At 34.6% G+C, this 17,820-nt stretch overlaps 1 protein-coding gene across 5 annotated transcripts in view; it reads right to left on the bottom strand.

The window, feature by feature from the left end:
* Positions 1–17,820, bottom strand: part of ZNF280C (zinc finger protein 280C) — a 73,743-nt gene that overhangs the window by 15,853 nt on the left and 40,070 nt on the right. For all 5 annotated transcript variants that reach the window (XM_045852299.1, XM_045852303.1, XM_045852300.1 and 2 more), the window contains 5 exons: positions 14,896–15,116; positions 11,580–11,737; positions 10,807–10,907; positions 9,879–10,025; positions 3,375–3,506 (listed from right to left, as the gene is read on the bottom strand). In XM_045852299.1, the coding sequence (XP_045708255.1) occupies positions 3,375–3,506; positions 9,879–10,025; positions 10,807–10,907; positions 11,580–11,737; positions 14,896–15,116 (759 nt within the window). The remainder of the gene's footprint in view (positions 1–3,374; positions 3,507–9,878; positions 10,026–10,806; positions 10,908–11,579; positions 11,738–14,895; positions 15,117–17,820) is intronic.

Here is a 17,820-nt window from a genome sequence, read left to right as displayed (position 1 = left end):
TAAAAATAGTATAGGAGCCCTGGCTGGCGTAGCTCAGCGGATTGAGCGCGGGCTGCGAACCAAAGCATCCAGGCTTCATTCCCAGTCAGGGCACATGTCTGGGTTGTAGGCCACGGCCCCCAGCAACCGCACATTGATGTTTCTCTCTCTCTCTCCCTCTCTTTTTCTCCCTCCCTTCCCTCTCTAAAAAAAATACATAAAACCTTTTAAAAAATAGTATAGGAAATGGAGAAGCCAAAGAACTTATATGTATGACCCATGACATGAACTAAGGGGGACAGTGGTAGAGGGAAGGGGGTACAAGGCAGAGAGGGATAAAGGGGAAGAAAAAAGGGACAACTATAATAGCATAATCAATACAATATACTTTAAAGAAGATTTTATTTATTTATTTTTAGACAGAGTGGAATGGAGAGAGAAAGAGAGGGAGAGAAACATCAATGTGTGGTTGTCTCTCACACACCCTCCCCCCTCACTGGGGACCTGGCTCGCAACCCAGGCATGTGCCCTGACTGGGAATCAAACCAGCAACTCTTTGGTTCACAGGCCAGTACTCAATCCACTGAGCCACACTATCCAGGACACAATAAAATATACTTAAAACAAGGCAGGTAATAACGAGTGTTGCCAAGGATGTGGAGAAATTACAACCCTCATTATTTCTGGTTGTACAGTAGTTTTGAAAAACAGTTTGGCAGTTCTTCAAAATATTAAACATAAGAGGTATACAACCCAGCAATTTCACTCCTAGGTGTTCCATTCTAGCAATTTCACCCAAGAGAAATGAACTACATTCACATAAAAATGTGTGCATGAATTTTCAGAGAAGCATTATTCATACAGCCAAAACCTGGAAACAATCCAATGTCCATCAATTGGTAAATGGATAAATAAGATATGGAGTATGCCTACAATGAAATAACATTCAGCTATAAAAAAGAATGAAGTACTGAAACATAAGTGGTGGTACATAAATACTGGTACAGCCATAAGAGGGAATGAAATATTGATACAAGCTACAATGTGGATGAACCTCAAAAACATTATGCTAAGTGAAATATGTCAGACATAAAAGATCACTTATTGTATGATTCCATTTATATGAAATGTTCAGAGTAGGAAAATCCACAAGGGCAGAAAGAAGGTTAACATTTGCCTGGAGCCAGTGGAGGGGAAATAGGAACTGACTGCCAATAGGTATGGGGTTTCTTTTGGGGGTGTTGAAAATGTTCTAAAATGGATGCTAGTGATGGTTGCACAATTCTGTGAATGTGTTAAATTTTAACACCGAATTGTACACTTTAAATGGGATAATAGTATGGTATATGAATTATATCTCAATAAAGCTGTTTCAAAAATACAGCAATACAAAAAGTTAAAAATCATTCCTTTGAAAATGACAAATATAAAATACAATCAGTTAAATCTTCCATTTATTCTGAGTGGTTATACCAGTTAAATTAAATTTAGATCAATATTTACTTACTGTTATATTACAGTGTTATAGTGATAGTATTTATATGATAACATAGGTATTAATGGATAATTAGGGATTAGTGTTAATTATTATCATCATCAAAAAAGCATATTCCATGGCTATTTTATGCTCTGATATAGCTAAATAGCTTTCACAAATTAGAGGTCAAAATTTGAATCTCAAAGGCTTGAAATAACAACTCTGGAAAGGCCTATATCACTCTTTTTTTTCTTAAGATTTTATTTATTTATGTATTTGCTTTTAGAGGGAGGGGAAGACAGGGACAAAGAGAGGGAGAGACACATCAGTGTGTGAGAGATACAACTGGTTGCCTCTCACACACTCCCAACTAGTGACCTGACCTGCAATCCAGGCATGTGACCTGACTGAGAATCGAACTGGCAAACTTCTGGTTCTCGGGCAGCACTCAATCCACTGAGCAACACCACCCAGGGCTAGAAAGGCCTGTATTACTCTTTGATGACTATAAAGCAGATCTCCAGATCTCCAGTAAATGTGACCTGCTTTCTCTGGGGGCTCACAGAGCAAAATTTATGGCTCCAAAGGTTACTGTGGAGGTTATATCAATTCATCATATATCATGGAAAGTTTCATAATATTCAGAATTTCCTTTAAGGGAGCTAATATAAAATTTATCATTTAGTATTTAAAAAAAGAAAATGTTCAATTACACCCATTGGTTAATAATGAAAAGCACAGTTGTCTATTTACCTTCTCTTTAATCGTTACTTGACTATGCAACCTCCATGTATTTGAGAAGCAGCCAATGAAGACGTCATATGTAATACATGTGGTTTGGTATACTATAAAAACCACTGAGCTAGGAGTCAAAAGACCCAAAGTGAAGTCTCAGTACTACCTATTCCTAGCCATGTGACCCTGAGTAACGTATCCTCTCTAAGCCTCCTCATTTATAATAAGGGAATCATACCTACCTTGTCTACCTCATTAAATTGTTACATGGATTAAATAATGGAATGTATGAAAAAGCACACTGAAACCTTAATTCTAAAGTACTGTAATCACTATGATTAATATTATAACGTAATATACTAATTATTACTACTAGTATGAGAAGATCTGAGGGAGGACTGCACTGCTTATATTAGAATTCTGCACGTCTAGTCCCAGCATGGAAGGAATGGACTGCATGGAAGGAAGGATACTGGATAGCTTCTCTGGCTCTACATATTCAGAGCATTACTTTACATTATTTTAGTTCATTGAAATAGTAGACATATTCACATTCAAAGGTAAGTACTCAAAACCAAATATAAATGTTTGGGAATTTTTTCAATTTGGATTAGGCATCCCTCCACTGGAGCACAGCCGCCAAGAGCTGACTTTACATAAAGAGGTCAGAAAAAGTGTACACAAGGCAATCATGGAAAAGGAAATTTGCAGTCAAATGTGTTTGTGCTCTTACAACAGCAATGCTACTCAGAAGCAGAACCTGCTTTTCTGAGAACACTCAGTAATACCAACTTCAACAAACCATGGCATTCAAGGAACTGTGACACATGCTAGAGACACAAAGATAAATTAAACATGATTCCTGACCTTATAGTCTAGTGGCTGAAGCAGACATATATGCTGCCAACTGCAATAGCTCAGAAAGAGACTATAGAATATTGAAAGACTATTCTACCCGTTGACTCAGGCTGCAGTTAATCTACTTGCACTCAGTACAAAGAAATATGATCCAGGTTAGTACACGTCAATCAACTCAGAAAAGAATGGATAGAAGTTTTTCTTTCCAAATGTAAGATAAATCTTAAAATTAAAATCTTACTATTATATTCAATAGATAAAACCAGGCAGGAGTTTATTCCTATTATCATACAAAATGTTAAAATACAACATATTTAAAACTCACTTTTGAACCAGGAGGCAAGCCTTCTAGCTCTTTAGGTTTTATAAATGTCCGATGCTGTGCCTTGTGATCCAGTTTCTCCTTGCAGGTCAAAAACTGTAGTCTGCATTTTGTACAGCGATGAACTCCTTTTTTCTGTTTACAAACAATATTAGAAATAAAAATTTCTACTACCACAAAACCTGGGACCTGAAATTGCTCTTAGTTCTAATAACTAAACAATTTAAAAATCAGTGTTTTGCCATATTCCATCATAAATAACATCAAAATATCATTTCATTATATAAAAGCACTTCTTGCATTAGTATTTGGGTTTCAAAAGCATTTGTTACTATATAGGCAATCAACATGAAAATTATAACAATTAGGTTCCAATGGGACAAGTTCTATAGCATTTATAGGGTGAAAGCCTTTTGAATTTACATTTGAAGTAGAAATTATTCAAACACATGGTAACATGAAAATGAGCTAGACTGTATTTTTATCCATGAAAACAGATATTCTTTTTTAATGTTGTTATTTCCATTTATTTCACAAGTTGGTAAAATACATTGAACTTTCTAACACCAAAAAATTTTACCCAAACTCTCCCATAAAAGTTATGTAGAAATGGTTGTATAAAGCAGGGCTGCCCAATAGGACATTCTAGACTGATGATAATGATCTACAAGTGCACTGTCCAGTTTGGTAGCCACTAGCCACATCTGGTTATTGAGCACTTAAAATGTGGCAAGTCCAACAGAAGACTTAAATTTTGATTTAAAGAGACACATATGGCTAGTGGATCAGCTGAACAGCTGATTCCAATCTACTGCTTGAGAACCCCTCAACTGCGTTCCCTCTCAAACCCAGTCCTGTTATTATTTTACCAATGGGAAATAGGACCCAAGAGATACCTAAGTGATTTGCTTATAGCTAGTGTTTTTCTACTATAAATTATATATTATCAATTTCAATCTTTATATATATGCTTTCATTAATTAAAGTTATATTTTATGTTTATATGTAAATTTAAAACAACATACAGATACAAAATAACTTTTTCTCTAAAGCTGTCTCTCTTTAGGCCCATCACTATTTACATTTGAAACAAATAATCATTTAGGAAAAGCAAACAAGGTAAGGTACATGAAAGTACCTAACAGTTTCTAGTGCATAGCATGAATGTTATAAATAAAAATTCTTTACACATTTCAAAGCAATATATAAATATAAAGTGTTTATATTACTAGTTTAGTATAATTTTATGACGTTAATTTTTTCCTTTTATTGATTCTAGAGAGAGGGGATGGAAGGGAGAAAGAGAGGTAGAGAAACATCAATGTGAGGGAGAAACATTGATTGGTTGCCTCTTGCAGTGCCCTGACTGGAGATCAGCCCCATAACCCAGGCATGTGCTCTGACAGGGAATTGAACCTGTGATCTTTTGATTTTCAGGACAATGGCCAGCCAACTGAGTCACACTGGCCAGGGCTCATTTTAAGACTATTTTAGAAGTAAGGTGCATTGGATCATACCATAGGTACAGGCAATATAAACAGATGCACCTATATGTGCTCAAAAGAGAGAAAGAGGGGGGAAAAGTCTCAAACAAACAAATCAGTAAAATAAAACCAGAGGCATGGAAACAAGGGACAGAATGACAGAGACCATAGGGAAGGTGGAGAGGGATGAAGGGGGAAAGAAGGGGAAGGGTCTGATGAACGAGCATGTATGAATGACCCATGGATATGGATAACATTGTGGGGATTGACTGTAGGAGGGGGAGGGTGGGTGGGGCAGGGGAGAGCAACAGGGAAAATTGGGACAACTGTAATAGAACAACAATAAAAAACAGCAAGATAAAAGGAAAGATAGGAAGTTCCCAAGTATAGTTCTCAGAATTTTTTTCCCTCTACTTGTACTTATACCTACCTCATCCAGTTTCGTGATTTAAAATTATCACCCATCCAACTGTCTCCTCAATGTCATTACTTGTTATCTAACAGGCATTTCAAATCAACATGGACAAAACTGAACTCTAGATTACCCCCCAGCCACCCTGCAAAAAAAAAAAAATCTGTCCCCTCCTAGTTTTTCCAATCTCAGAATACGGGAACACCATTCTTATTTATAGCTGTTTGGGACAAAAGAACTTGGTCATTCTTAACTCTTTCTTTCACACCTCACATCCAACCTATTAATAAAACCTGTCAGCTCTGCTTTCAAAAACAATCTTTTCACTTTTCATCCCCCCATCCACTGCCACCATACCAGTCTAAGCGACTCATCTGGACTCTTGCAATAGCCTTCTACCTTCCCCTTGTTTCCATTTTTTCCTCCCAACAGTCTACTCTCTCCATAGCTGCCAGAGTAATCTCTCACATGCTTAAACCCTCCAATGGCTTCCCATAACACTCCAAAATCCTGACTCTGGCTTATGATGCCCTATACTATCTGCCCTATATTCTAATGCTACCACTTAATTTCCTATTATTTTTCCTCCCAGTTGTTTACTGCGCTTCAGCAATACTAACTAACCTCTTTGCTGCTCCTTGAACATTTAGATACATGCTCACCTCACTGCCTACTTACTGTTCCCTCTACCAGGGGCATTTTCTCCCAGATATATACATGGCTTTCTTAATTTTTTTTTTTTGGAGAGGCTCTCTTTGACCACTCCATTAAAAAAACCCCAGAAACTACTCATTTACCTCCTAAGCCCTGGCACTCCCTATATTTTCTTCCCATGGTACTCATCACCAACTGGCATACATATATTCAGATATCACATACACACTCTTCTCCACTATAATGCAAATCCTAGAAGGCACAAACTTTGTTTTGTTCATTTCTGAAAAACAGCCCCTGGCATATATTAGGCACTCAATAAATACAGGGTGGGGTAAAAGTAGGTTTACAGTTGTGAGTATGCAAAAACAGTTTATTCTTGTATTATTATTTATTAATTATTGTATTATTTTCCATATGAAGAATTGTAAACCTACCTTTGTCCCACCCTGTATTTGATAAATAGTGAGACATACAGCAAGAGACTGACATAGAATGCACATGAAAAGCAGGCACAGTTTAACTAGTTCGAATGTCTGCCATTCCATTCCATGAGCATCTGCCCAGAGCCCTGAGATGGGAGCCCTGAGCAGATTAATCTACTGTTCCTTTAGTTGGACTCAACTCTGCATACCTATTTTACTCACGCATGCTTGCAATGTGCTAAGGACAATAAAGTACATTTTTTAATAGCATAGTATGTTCAACCAAAGACAATAGTGATCTGTTCCAGGGACAAAGAAAAGTATCTGTTGAACTTTTGACAAGTGTACTGTATCGTTTGGGTGATCTGAAGGATTTTCAAGGTTAATCCTGACTACCTGTAAATCTGCCTTCAGACCTAATATCAAAGAATATGACTCTGAGATAAAAGCTTTGGCTGTAAGACAAATTTTGGTCCTGCCACTTACTAGAGAATGTGACATCGGGCAAGTAACTTATTTTCTACAAAGCTTTGTTCCCTCATCTATGAAATGAAAATGACAATATGCCTGTTTTGTAGAGTGGTGGTGAGGATTAAACAAAATACAAGTAAAAACATTAGTAACTGTCATACAGCAAGTGATTAGTGTAAGTTAACTGCTCATTATTATAAAGATCTACTGAGGCTATATAATACATCTGAAATCCTTCATCCTTTCTTAAAAGTTGTACAAGCTGTACTGTTAGCTCTAAAATCACTCAAAACATAATACATTCTTTTACAAAAAAGTTACAACCACAGTCTTCAAAAAGAATCAAATTTTATCTAGACTGAACAATTCTTGTGTAAAATTGCACTAATGTCATCACAATTACAAGCTTATAATCCTGCCACGGTTTCTGAGTATTTTGTGAACAATTATACAAATTATTTGAAGGATGCCTGATGACCTTTCATATTAATAGAGCCTTTCCTCTATTGACTCCTGACCGCCTCCCTCTTAAGTACTTGAAACTTACAAAAAAAATGGGTACGCAAGGTTTGTAGGTAGTCCCCAAGACTACTCCCAGGTTTGATGATCTAGTACAGAGGTGTCAAATTCATTTTCACCAGGGCCCCATCAGCCTTGCGGTTGCCTTCAAAGAGCTGAGTATAATTTTAGGGCTGTATCAATGTAACTACTCCTTAACAGTTAAGCAAGAGCTCGACACTGCTGCTGGACAGAAACAAGGTGCCAGGCTGGATAAAACAAGATGGAGGGATGGATTTGGCCCATGGACCTTGTGTTTGCCACCTGTGCTCTAGTAGGAGGAATTAAAAGACTTAGAAGTTGTGATACCCACAGTTCTGATTTATTACAGTGAAAGGATACAGAGAAGGATTAATAAAGGGAAAAAAGTACACGGGAGTCTGGAGGATACTGGTGCCAGTTTCCAAGTGCCTTCTCCCAATGGAGTTGTATAAGACACACTTAATCCCCTAGCAACATCTATGCAGTGTTTTTTGTTTGTTTGTTTTGCTTTGTTTTGTTTTGTTTTGTTTTATTTATTTATTTTTTTGGCTAAGGAAGCTCTCTTGAGTCTAAGAGCTGAGATTTTTTCATGGGTTCAGTCGCCAAACCTTTAGATGCCCAGAAGAAAAGCAAGTGTTCACCATAATTGTATTTTTTTGCACAAATGATCTAGAAAATCTGGTACAATGTGGTTCAAGGTTGCAGGCATGTAAAACACTTCTCATTTAATAACAAAGGTTCTAGGAGTTAGCCAAGACCAGTTATGCAAGTAAACCCTTCTGAAAATGTGCATGATTTGAGCAACTCAGTCCTGCTAGGTTAACTCTTTCCTAGATACATGGCAGGTTCAGATGTACAACTTGAGGTATGAAGAGTGACCAAGATCATATGAACCACTTAAGAGACACAGTCCACATAGCAGGCCCATCCTTCTTTTTCTTACCTTTCTAAGCATGTATTACTCCCTCCACACCCACACTTTACCCTGGAGTTTAGTAAAGCATGGGAGATAGAATTATGTTAAAAACTTCATAATGAAATAGAGCTTTTATCTCCTACTTCCTTTCAAAATCAAAGGTCAAAAGATTAAATACAGAGCACCAAGACCATTGTTTCCCAAATCCTAATCCCCAAGAAATGGTGATAGGTATTGAGCAAATAAAGGTTTCAACGGTCAAATAAATTTTGGAGATAAAATATACAATACCCCTTTGCTTGGACATTTATGATTTTTAGCGTATTAAAAGCTCTGAAAAGTTTTATTTTAAAAATAAACAAAAGTCAATCATTTAATTTTATAAATCTAGCCATTTACTGAATTTTTTCCAGGAACAATTTTAGAGCAGACGTCTACTAACATTTGACAGAACTTTGGTGCAGACCCTAGAACAGAAAGATCTTGTCAGAGGTTCTTAAGGGTAAGGTCGCATACCAGGATAAAAAACTAAGCATGTCGGTACCACCCCAGTCATAACATAGATGGTCCTAAATGTATCTGGATATGCTGATTTTATGATTTTTTCCAATTAACAACTACAAGTTGATTTTATGATTATCAGACAACTGGAATTAAAAGCAATGTTAGCAGTAGTGCTGAATAAATCGGCTGTGACAATGTAATCAATAATATGTAGTAAACTGATCTGTGAGGAGACAAACCTTGATTGCATAATCAGATTCTGTGAATTCATGACTTCTGGTTTTGGCAAAGGTACCACTGCTTTTTCAAACACTCAAGAATAGGTTTACATCAATGTTTTCAGCCAAAATAAAGGATGGTCTAATTGTGTCAGGAAAATAGCAAGAGGCATAAAATGAGAATTCAAAGGAAACATGAAAGCAGTAATACGGGCATCTGAGAGATTACACAGCAGGACTGGCAAGTCATCCAGAAAACAAGTTATAACGTAAACATAATTCTCTGGCATAGTTCACATATCTAGAAATAAATCTCATTGCTGTTTCCTTTGTCACTGACTGCTACAAAAGGCCATTTCAAGCCACTGAAGAGAACCACATCTTTGCATAATTAGAAATGGGCTACAAATTGGAAATAATGTTTGAAGAGAAAAAGGAAAAAGATTATGAGCCCTAAATCTTATCTTACTCAGTTCATACTTATCCCTTTCCCTGCTCCTGATTAACTACTTTCAGAATCAGTCCCATTCTTACCACTCTTAGACCCCTGGAATAGCCAACTTAATATTCCACTCACATTCCATCTTCCCCTCCATTCTAGGGTTCCTATGTCTACCTGTCCTTCAGAATTTTCCCTATCCATGAGCCTCATCATCACCAGGAAACAGACAAATAAAGGAAGTGGAAATTTCACAAGTAACAGCATAAATTATAAATGGTATCATTTGCAACAAATTTGCTTTCCTTCTAGAACAAATCTAGCCAATGCTTTAAGTGACATGTGCGCGCGCACACACACACATACACACATACACACACACACACACACACACACACCTTTTCAGTAAGACAAAATAAACACATAAGAACTGCTAAATCTCACCTGATGTTTCATGTAATGATTCATGTACGGGGTTGCCATTCTACTAACTTTGAGGCAAAATGGACACAGCAAGTTCTTTGTGTTTTCATGGGATGCTCTAAAATGACTTTCTACATCAGAAAATGTTGATGATCTAAACTGGCAAACCTAGAAATATAAAGAAGGTTTAGTTTAACTTCAAAATTTATAACTGATACACAATTACATCAAAATAGCAATGATGAATCCTTTGTTCAGAGGAACATTACATTCTACTAACTCAGCTCTGCTGCCTATATGATGAAGAATCTTATTACTGTAAATAATAATGATAATCTTTGAAACAGAGAAGTTATCATTCAAAGTTTAAAAATATATTCCTAAATGTAACTAGATTTCTTTCTTTTCAGATCTACTACCCCTTCCCCTGACTTAAATTTTCAAACTCTGATACCTCTTATCTTATAAAGTTTATCCAGCTATATAAAATGGAGTATTCTTTTCTTTGGATTTTAAATAGCATCCAGGATATGACAGAGGCAATTTATCTTTATCTTGCTATCTTATTGGGAACCAGTTCAAATTCTGGGAAAATAAAGGCCACAAAGCATTTAGTTGAGTTCCCCATAATTAGCAGCATTTGTTATTTCTCTAGCATGTCCATATTGTTCCCTACTTGGTAATTAATAAAGTCCATACGTTTGTCTTTTTCCAACAGAGTATTCTGTTTTTCTAGTATAGGGGCCAGTAAACTATGACCCACAGGCCAAATCCAACCCACCACCCACACATATGTTAATTAAACCAAGGGAGTTTCCATGACTGAAGAGGCTCTTCAATTTTAGTAACTTTTCTTTGAATAGTTAAAAAATTCAAAAAACAACATTATTTCATGGCACATGATTAATTAAATGAACACCTAAGTACACAATAAAATGTGTGTGTGTACCTGGCAAATATATGGCATTTCACCGGGTTTATGAGTGTCCTTCATATGTTGTAAAAGAGTATGTTCTGTTTCAAATGATAATTCACAGATTTTACAAATAGCTGAAATTGGAAAAAAACATATTGCACCATATTAAGGATGTATATAAATAAGAGGTTCATTTTGTACACCTATAACAATAGCAACAAGTAATAATAGTAACAGTGATGATGGTTCCAACAATTCTATAGTGTTAACACTGTTAATGCTGTTCTAAGAACTTTACTTGTATTAGCTTACTTAATAATTCCCATTCCATCATTGAGAGTGACTGCTATTTTTATTCCCATTTTTCAGATAAGGAACCCGAGGCACAGAAAGATTAAGTAACTGGCCTAAGATCTTGCAGTTGCATTAAGAGGCAGAGCTGGAATTTGAATCCAAGCCATTTAACTCCACACTCTGATTTTAACTTTCATTGCCATTACTTTTCTTATTCAAGTATAAATCAAGACCATTGATTTCATATTTGCAAACCAGGGAATCTGGTTTTCTAATTTAGCCCCTTATACACAATGCATGAGTTATGCCCTACTTACAAAAGGAACTTCAATTTTAGCAAGTAATTGTATTGAAAAGTTTCTACAAGTTAAAACTTGTTTTCCAACTTTGCCCTCAAACTACCAAGTCTATTTCTTATTCTTATTTTTTTCTATCAGATTTCTCAAGGATTCCTCATAGTTTAGATGATGAAAATCATTAACGCTCAGGACTTCAGTAAAATTGTGACTTACTAGAAAACTCATGAGGTGTGTGTGTGCTCTCAATGTGACACTGCAGCTGGAATGGTGTGGGATACTGACGGTAACAGTGCTGGCAGGTGGTGTGGCTTTCCCAGCTCTCACTGTTCTGCTTCTCAAGTTCTAAATGGTGTTTCATGTGGTTCATAAACCTATAAATAATTGTCAACAGGTGCGAATATTCAGATTTACAACCAACGAAAAACCTCACAAATAAGTATCTGGGCCTAAATGTTAAAACAGCAGTTGTATTACTCAAAATAATATCTCCAAGCCACAAAATCGTCTAGAAAAGTATGCACTTTATGTTTTTTAAAGATTTTATTTATTTTGCACAGAGAGGGGAAGGGAGGGAGAAAGAGAGGGAGGAAAACATTGACCGGTTGCCTCTCGCATGCCCCCAACCAGCCACGTGGCCCACAGCCCAGAGTTCAACCCACTGAGCCCAACCAAACAGGGTGAAAAGTGTGCACTTTAAATAATCACTTTCATTAAGTGGCTTAGTAAATCTGTTTGTACAAAATAATCTCTTTGTTTTAAAATAACCCATTAATAGTTAATATGAAATACCACTAATTTGCTAGAACTCTCCACCATTATTTCAGGTTAATTTTTTTTTTGTAAAGAAAAACAGCAGGCTTTTTTTCCATATATGAAATACAATTTACATTTTAAAGCAAAATACTTAAAGGAAGGAAACCCTACCACCAAAAGCAGTTACTATAGAGTCAGGAGAGAAAACTTCTGAAGGCCTTAAATATATAAAACAGGTTTCAGCTGCTTAAAGGAAAAATTATTAGTATTTTTATGTGTCTTGGTTTCTAAATGCATGTAATGCATTAATAAGTATTAAATTATAGCATTTTAATACTGATAATTTAATGGTACTAGTTTCCTTTTAGCAGAAATTATTCCTTTTAACTTGTGGGCTATGAACTTTTTTGTACAATGTCATCCATTTCTAGATTCTACTATGTCAGAGTCCCAAAAAGGCTTCTCATAGGAAGGAAGTATGACCTTCAATGGCAGAGAGTACTATTGAAACAGGCATATCTATTTCAAAGGCTCACTGAAACTTTTTACTTAATTTCCAAGAAAAGTTAATCCATCAAAACAAGACTGTGTCAAATATTAACCGTTATTCACTATTAGTCCCTAAAGGAAGTAATGAAATGAATTGATAATGTCATCAATCTAATAGCAATCATTGTGGAGGCTTTGACATTTATCTTTTCATACTTCCAAAATACTAGTTCATTTTAGAGCTGCTTATGGTGCACTTTGAAACGTCTTTGTTCCTCTCATTTTAACTTTACCTCTATTCAAATTTATTTTAAAAGTTTTAGTCTTGCCTAAATACATATAAAGGACATAAGCCACTCAACTTTCAGCTCATGACTTTAAGAAATAAAATCTATTTGTATAAAATAATCTCTTAATCAACTAGCTATCTTTCAATTATTACAATGCCCCTATCAGCAGCTCACACTGCTTAAACCCCTTACAAGGCTGTTCTCAGAATAAAATAGCCCTATATTGGTTATACTCAATGTAGAAAAAAATATCCAACAATATGTTGATAGGGCAGAGAATAGAAATCTTGAGCTATTAGCTTCTACCATTCTCTAAAACCAACAATTTGCCATCCTAGTTTTTACTATTAAGGTAAAATGTTATTTAACACATACGACAGTGTTTACTGCTCAGGTTTCATTTACTAAATAATATGTCAAAAAAGCTACAAAATTCCTAGATATTATAAAACATGGTTAGCTTAAACTTTCTAGATAGTCTGATAATATAGAAATCTGTAACCAGTCTTTTGAAATGATAACAAAAAGAAAATTTCTTGTTTAATATTAAATGACTAGTCTTAAGGGAAAAGCCAAAAAGCTTTTGCTAAATAGAACTTCTACTGTCATATGTATAACATTTAAGTATAATAAGGAACTTAACTGTGAACTACTTTCCATGAGTTCTACCAAAATTACTAATGTATTTTCTGATGTGTTTTACTATAAACATGGCAAAAACATGGAAGGAGGTCACAGTGTTTCAGTGTTACATCTCAAAGTACAACTTCTCTTCTGTTAAGCTACTGAAACCATTAGCAATTGAAAGCTATTAGGGCTTGATAAAAAGGAGGTAAAGAAGTGTGAACACTCATATGAATAATATTTGAAAAACCTTTGGAAGTTATAAAGCCCTACCCTAAACATAGTATTCATAATTTGGTTTATGCTTATATTATAGTACAGTTCAGCATTTTTCTATGTACTTCATTCTAAATCTAAAATTCACCAGAAAATAAAATAAACCCTGGGCTTACAAATGACCTATAGGATGCCTATGAATGTTACTTACATATGATGGTTATCAAGGGTAAATATTTTTAAAAGTTTACATATGTGTATGAGTCACAATATAGGTATATGTATTTCATGTAAGGGAAGAGCACTGATGCCTGCAATTTACTCTGAAAAGTATAAAAAAAAATCAGATGGGTCTATGGATGAATAAATATGTAGTAATACAAGTATAGTAAAATGTTAATGGCAGAACTGAGGTGGATAAATACATACAGATGCTTTTTGTAACATTTTCAATTTTGCTGAATAGTTGAATTTTTATAATAAAATATTGGAAAAACAATGTCAGGTTATATGGTATAAACAATGAAAATTACCTATCAATGTCTGGTTACTTTGTTTTTGTTACTATCTCACTTAGGATGATAGATATGTAATATGTCATACAACTCAAAGGCTGTCAAGTATAAATTCCTAAAATTTAAAGCATATATGTATAAACCTTCAAAATTCCACTGAGAATTAAATCTCTACTTTTAAAATGTGCTAAACTACAAAATCAAAGCAGACATGTTTCAAAGAACTGGCCCTCCTCTAAAAAATCATTTTGTCCCACAAGGTAAATGTGCTAAAAGTTATAAATATGAATTAAAAAATTAGTGCATTAAATAAGACTATTATGAAGGAAGTCAAACTGGATTAAGTGGTTCTTCTTGTGATAGAAAAAGTAAGATTGAAAAGCAACTAAAAAATAAAAATGTCATTTCCCCCTAAATTAAAACAAATTTTGTCCTTTCTTAAGTTATCTGAAAGAAATACAACTAAGTGGACCCAATTGTCAAAATCCTAAAATACAAGAAAGGACAAAGGCTTTTCAGCATGATAATCACCTTTGCTCTTTGTAGAAAGTGCTAAAATTGCTAAAATGGCAACAAAATAAATATACAGTATTATATCCGTAGCATCCCAATTTTCAAACAGAAATAGAAATATATACATACCTAATATTATTTTTAAGAACTTTCAAACAACTGAAGCATTTAAAGGTTGTGTAAGTTTTCTGCTCATTGTCAACATCTCCTTCATGTTTTCCGTAGTAAAAGTCACTAACTAACATGATCAACTTTTCCTTCTCTGTACCAGTCTTATCTTTACTTTCAGTATTTGAAATTTCTACTTTGATCATCTCCAAAAATTTATTTAGCATGTCCGGACAACAACGCTGAAAGAGAAAAACATATAAGCCATACTTACATCTCTTTTAAAAATTAGACAACAAAAAATGATTTTGAGTTTAAAACTAGGGCCAGTTCATGTAAAACTGTGCTTGGCACTATACCTGGAATGATAGTCACCAAAATGTTGGCTTCTTTCTTTATATAGTCTAAAAATTTCAAATAATATACACCCTTTTTATCTTCATAAAGAAATAAATAGAAAACTTTAAGGTCAGGGATGGCTATATATCAACTTTTTTCCTTTCAATTAAATTTTATTGACGTAAATATCTAGTAGTAATTTGCAAATTGGCCAAAAATCAAACATTTCATATATGTGTCAAAATATAGCTCAACATAGTAGTATTTCAGTAAAGTCTGGTTGGAACTAGACTTTGAGCACAGGTAAATTGCCATTCCCCAGACTCAAGGTACCTAGAAAATGTATGGGACCCAAGGAAAGAAGCACCAGTTGCATCTTGAAAACCTCAACACATTCTATCTAGAATGCTGAAATATCGTGGAAATCTACTTCATGAATAAAATCAATGCTGCATATAAACTGACCCTAATGGTGAATACTTTCATACACGAGTTTTTTATTGCCAATGAGATAAATTGTGTATAGTAATCCCCTTACTGTACACAATTTTCAGTTGTAGAATTTCCCCGTTGTTCTTTAATAACTATTTCCTAAACATACAAACTACATATACACAATGCAATCACAAAGTGAAAGACTTTAAAAAATAAGTTACAAGAAAAATTATGACAGAATCGAGACAAGTAAAACCTATCAAACCAATTAAATCTATCCTACCAATGAATACCAATGTTTAACTCAACCACTACAAACAAGCAACCAAAACAGAACCAGGCACACTGAAATAAAGAACAAACTGACAGTAACCAGAGGGGAGGAGGGAGATGTGTAACAGGGGAAAATAGGGGAAGATATATAAAGGACACATGGACAAAGCCAAATGGGGTAGGTCTGAGGGTGGGATAAAAATGGAGACACTCATACTTGAACAACAACAACAAAAAAGAAATTTCATGTAGGATCACAAAAGAAAAAACAACTCTGGTGAAAAAAAAAACGATTAGCGTTGAAAATAAAAAAGATAAACACAGATTATAACAGGCAAATGAACATCATAAGAAAGCAGAGGTTGTGAGCCTGATATCAAACAAAATAGGATCAAAGCCAAAAAAGGGACAGTTTATAAAAACACAAAAGGGTACATTCATAATGAAGTTTATAAACATAGGTTCACCTATATTCGTAAATGGCAACAACTGTAAAACAGAACTGGAAGATATCAAAGAAAATAGTGGTGATAATGTGAGACTTTGAGACCTTCTCAATCCATGACAGAACAAGCAGACAAATATAAGCGAATATATAGGAACCTAAATAACGTATTAGTACATTAGATCTGATTGATAACTATCAAATTTCATACCTCCCCCAAAACATCCCTTATTTTCAAGTTTCCAAATAACAATCATATATTTTTAAAATGGAAATCTCTACTGTAATCTTATACAATTTTAACTGATATGTCTCCCATAGTTTTAATCACAAGCAATGCTACAATAAGATAAAAAAGCTACACATCGGAGAATGTTTGCCACTTTCTCTAGATGCAGGGGTATATATAATACGCTATGTTTTGTGCATAAAAGGAATAAAAAATAAGAACATTTATGTGTGCCTGTATATAGAGAAAGCAAATGAAAGAGGATATAAATTAATAAAAGTTATTTCCTTTGTGAGTTGTATTGGGAACTAGGCAAATAAGGAGAGGTGTGAGATTCTTCACTGTATACCTTCTTATACTTTTTTGAATCATGTGACTGTATTACTCCCAAAGTTCAAGAAATTAAAAGTAACTAAGAAACTCAGCCTTTTTCTGTCTCTCCATCTAATGCAAAACATAAAACATCAAGTATCTGTATATAATATTACAGAGATCAGAAAACCAAAAGCACCTGTACAAGTTACTTCTTACATAAAACCAAACCCAAAGTCTAGTTGGCAGGCATCACTCAGAAAGGTCAAAATAGTGATAAATCAAATACAGTTTTACATAAGAAAAAAAAAGATTGCATTTGGAATTTTGGGATGCCCCTTTGTTTATAACATGTTTTTAGAAAATTCTGAATTTCAATGAAAAATCTGTCAAACTTTGAAATAGTAATAACCTTTCCTAATTTGCTTCTTTGCCTTGTCCTCTTCTTATCCCTTCTCTCCTGAATATAATCTACACTGCCTTTTTTCTTGCCTCCTTTCCCCCTTCTGTCATTTATGCTGGGCATACAAGAAGAATACAGATTAGCTTTATAGATCAGACACACAGAACACTGTAATATCTACTAAAATATTTTAAGAGGATCGATATATAAACCCCATACTTCATTAATACTTTGAAAATTACCAAAAACCTAATTCCAAGAGCTTCCTACACTAATATAAAGCTAGAATTTATAGCAACTATACAAACTACATTCTGGATTGAGTTAAAACAATTGTTTAAATAATATGAAATGATTCACCATTAGGAGTTTACATCTGAGTGTTAAAAATTAAAATGCGTGACAAAAAATTTCATTAAGTACTGTGACATGCATATGAAAAAATGGACAAAAAATAAAAAAGGAAATTTTTAAATCACATATAAGATTAAGCACTTGAAATATTCTGAT

This window comes from Phyllostomus hastatus, unplaced genomic scaffold (genome assembly GCF_019186645.2).
Source record: "Phyllostomus hastatus isolate PE091 unplaced genomic scaffold, TTU_PhHast_1.1 phas_contig_90, whole genome shotgun sequence".
Taxonomy (NCBI): domain Eukaryota; kingdom Metazoa; phylum Chordata; class Mammalia; order Chiroptera; family Phyllostomidae; genus Phyllostomus; species Phyllostomus hastatus.
This window is presented reverse-complemented; position numbering and strand designations above follow the sequence as displayed.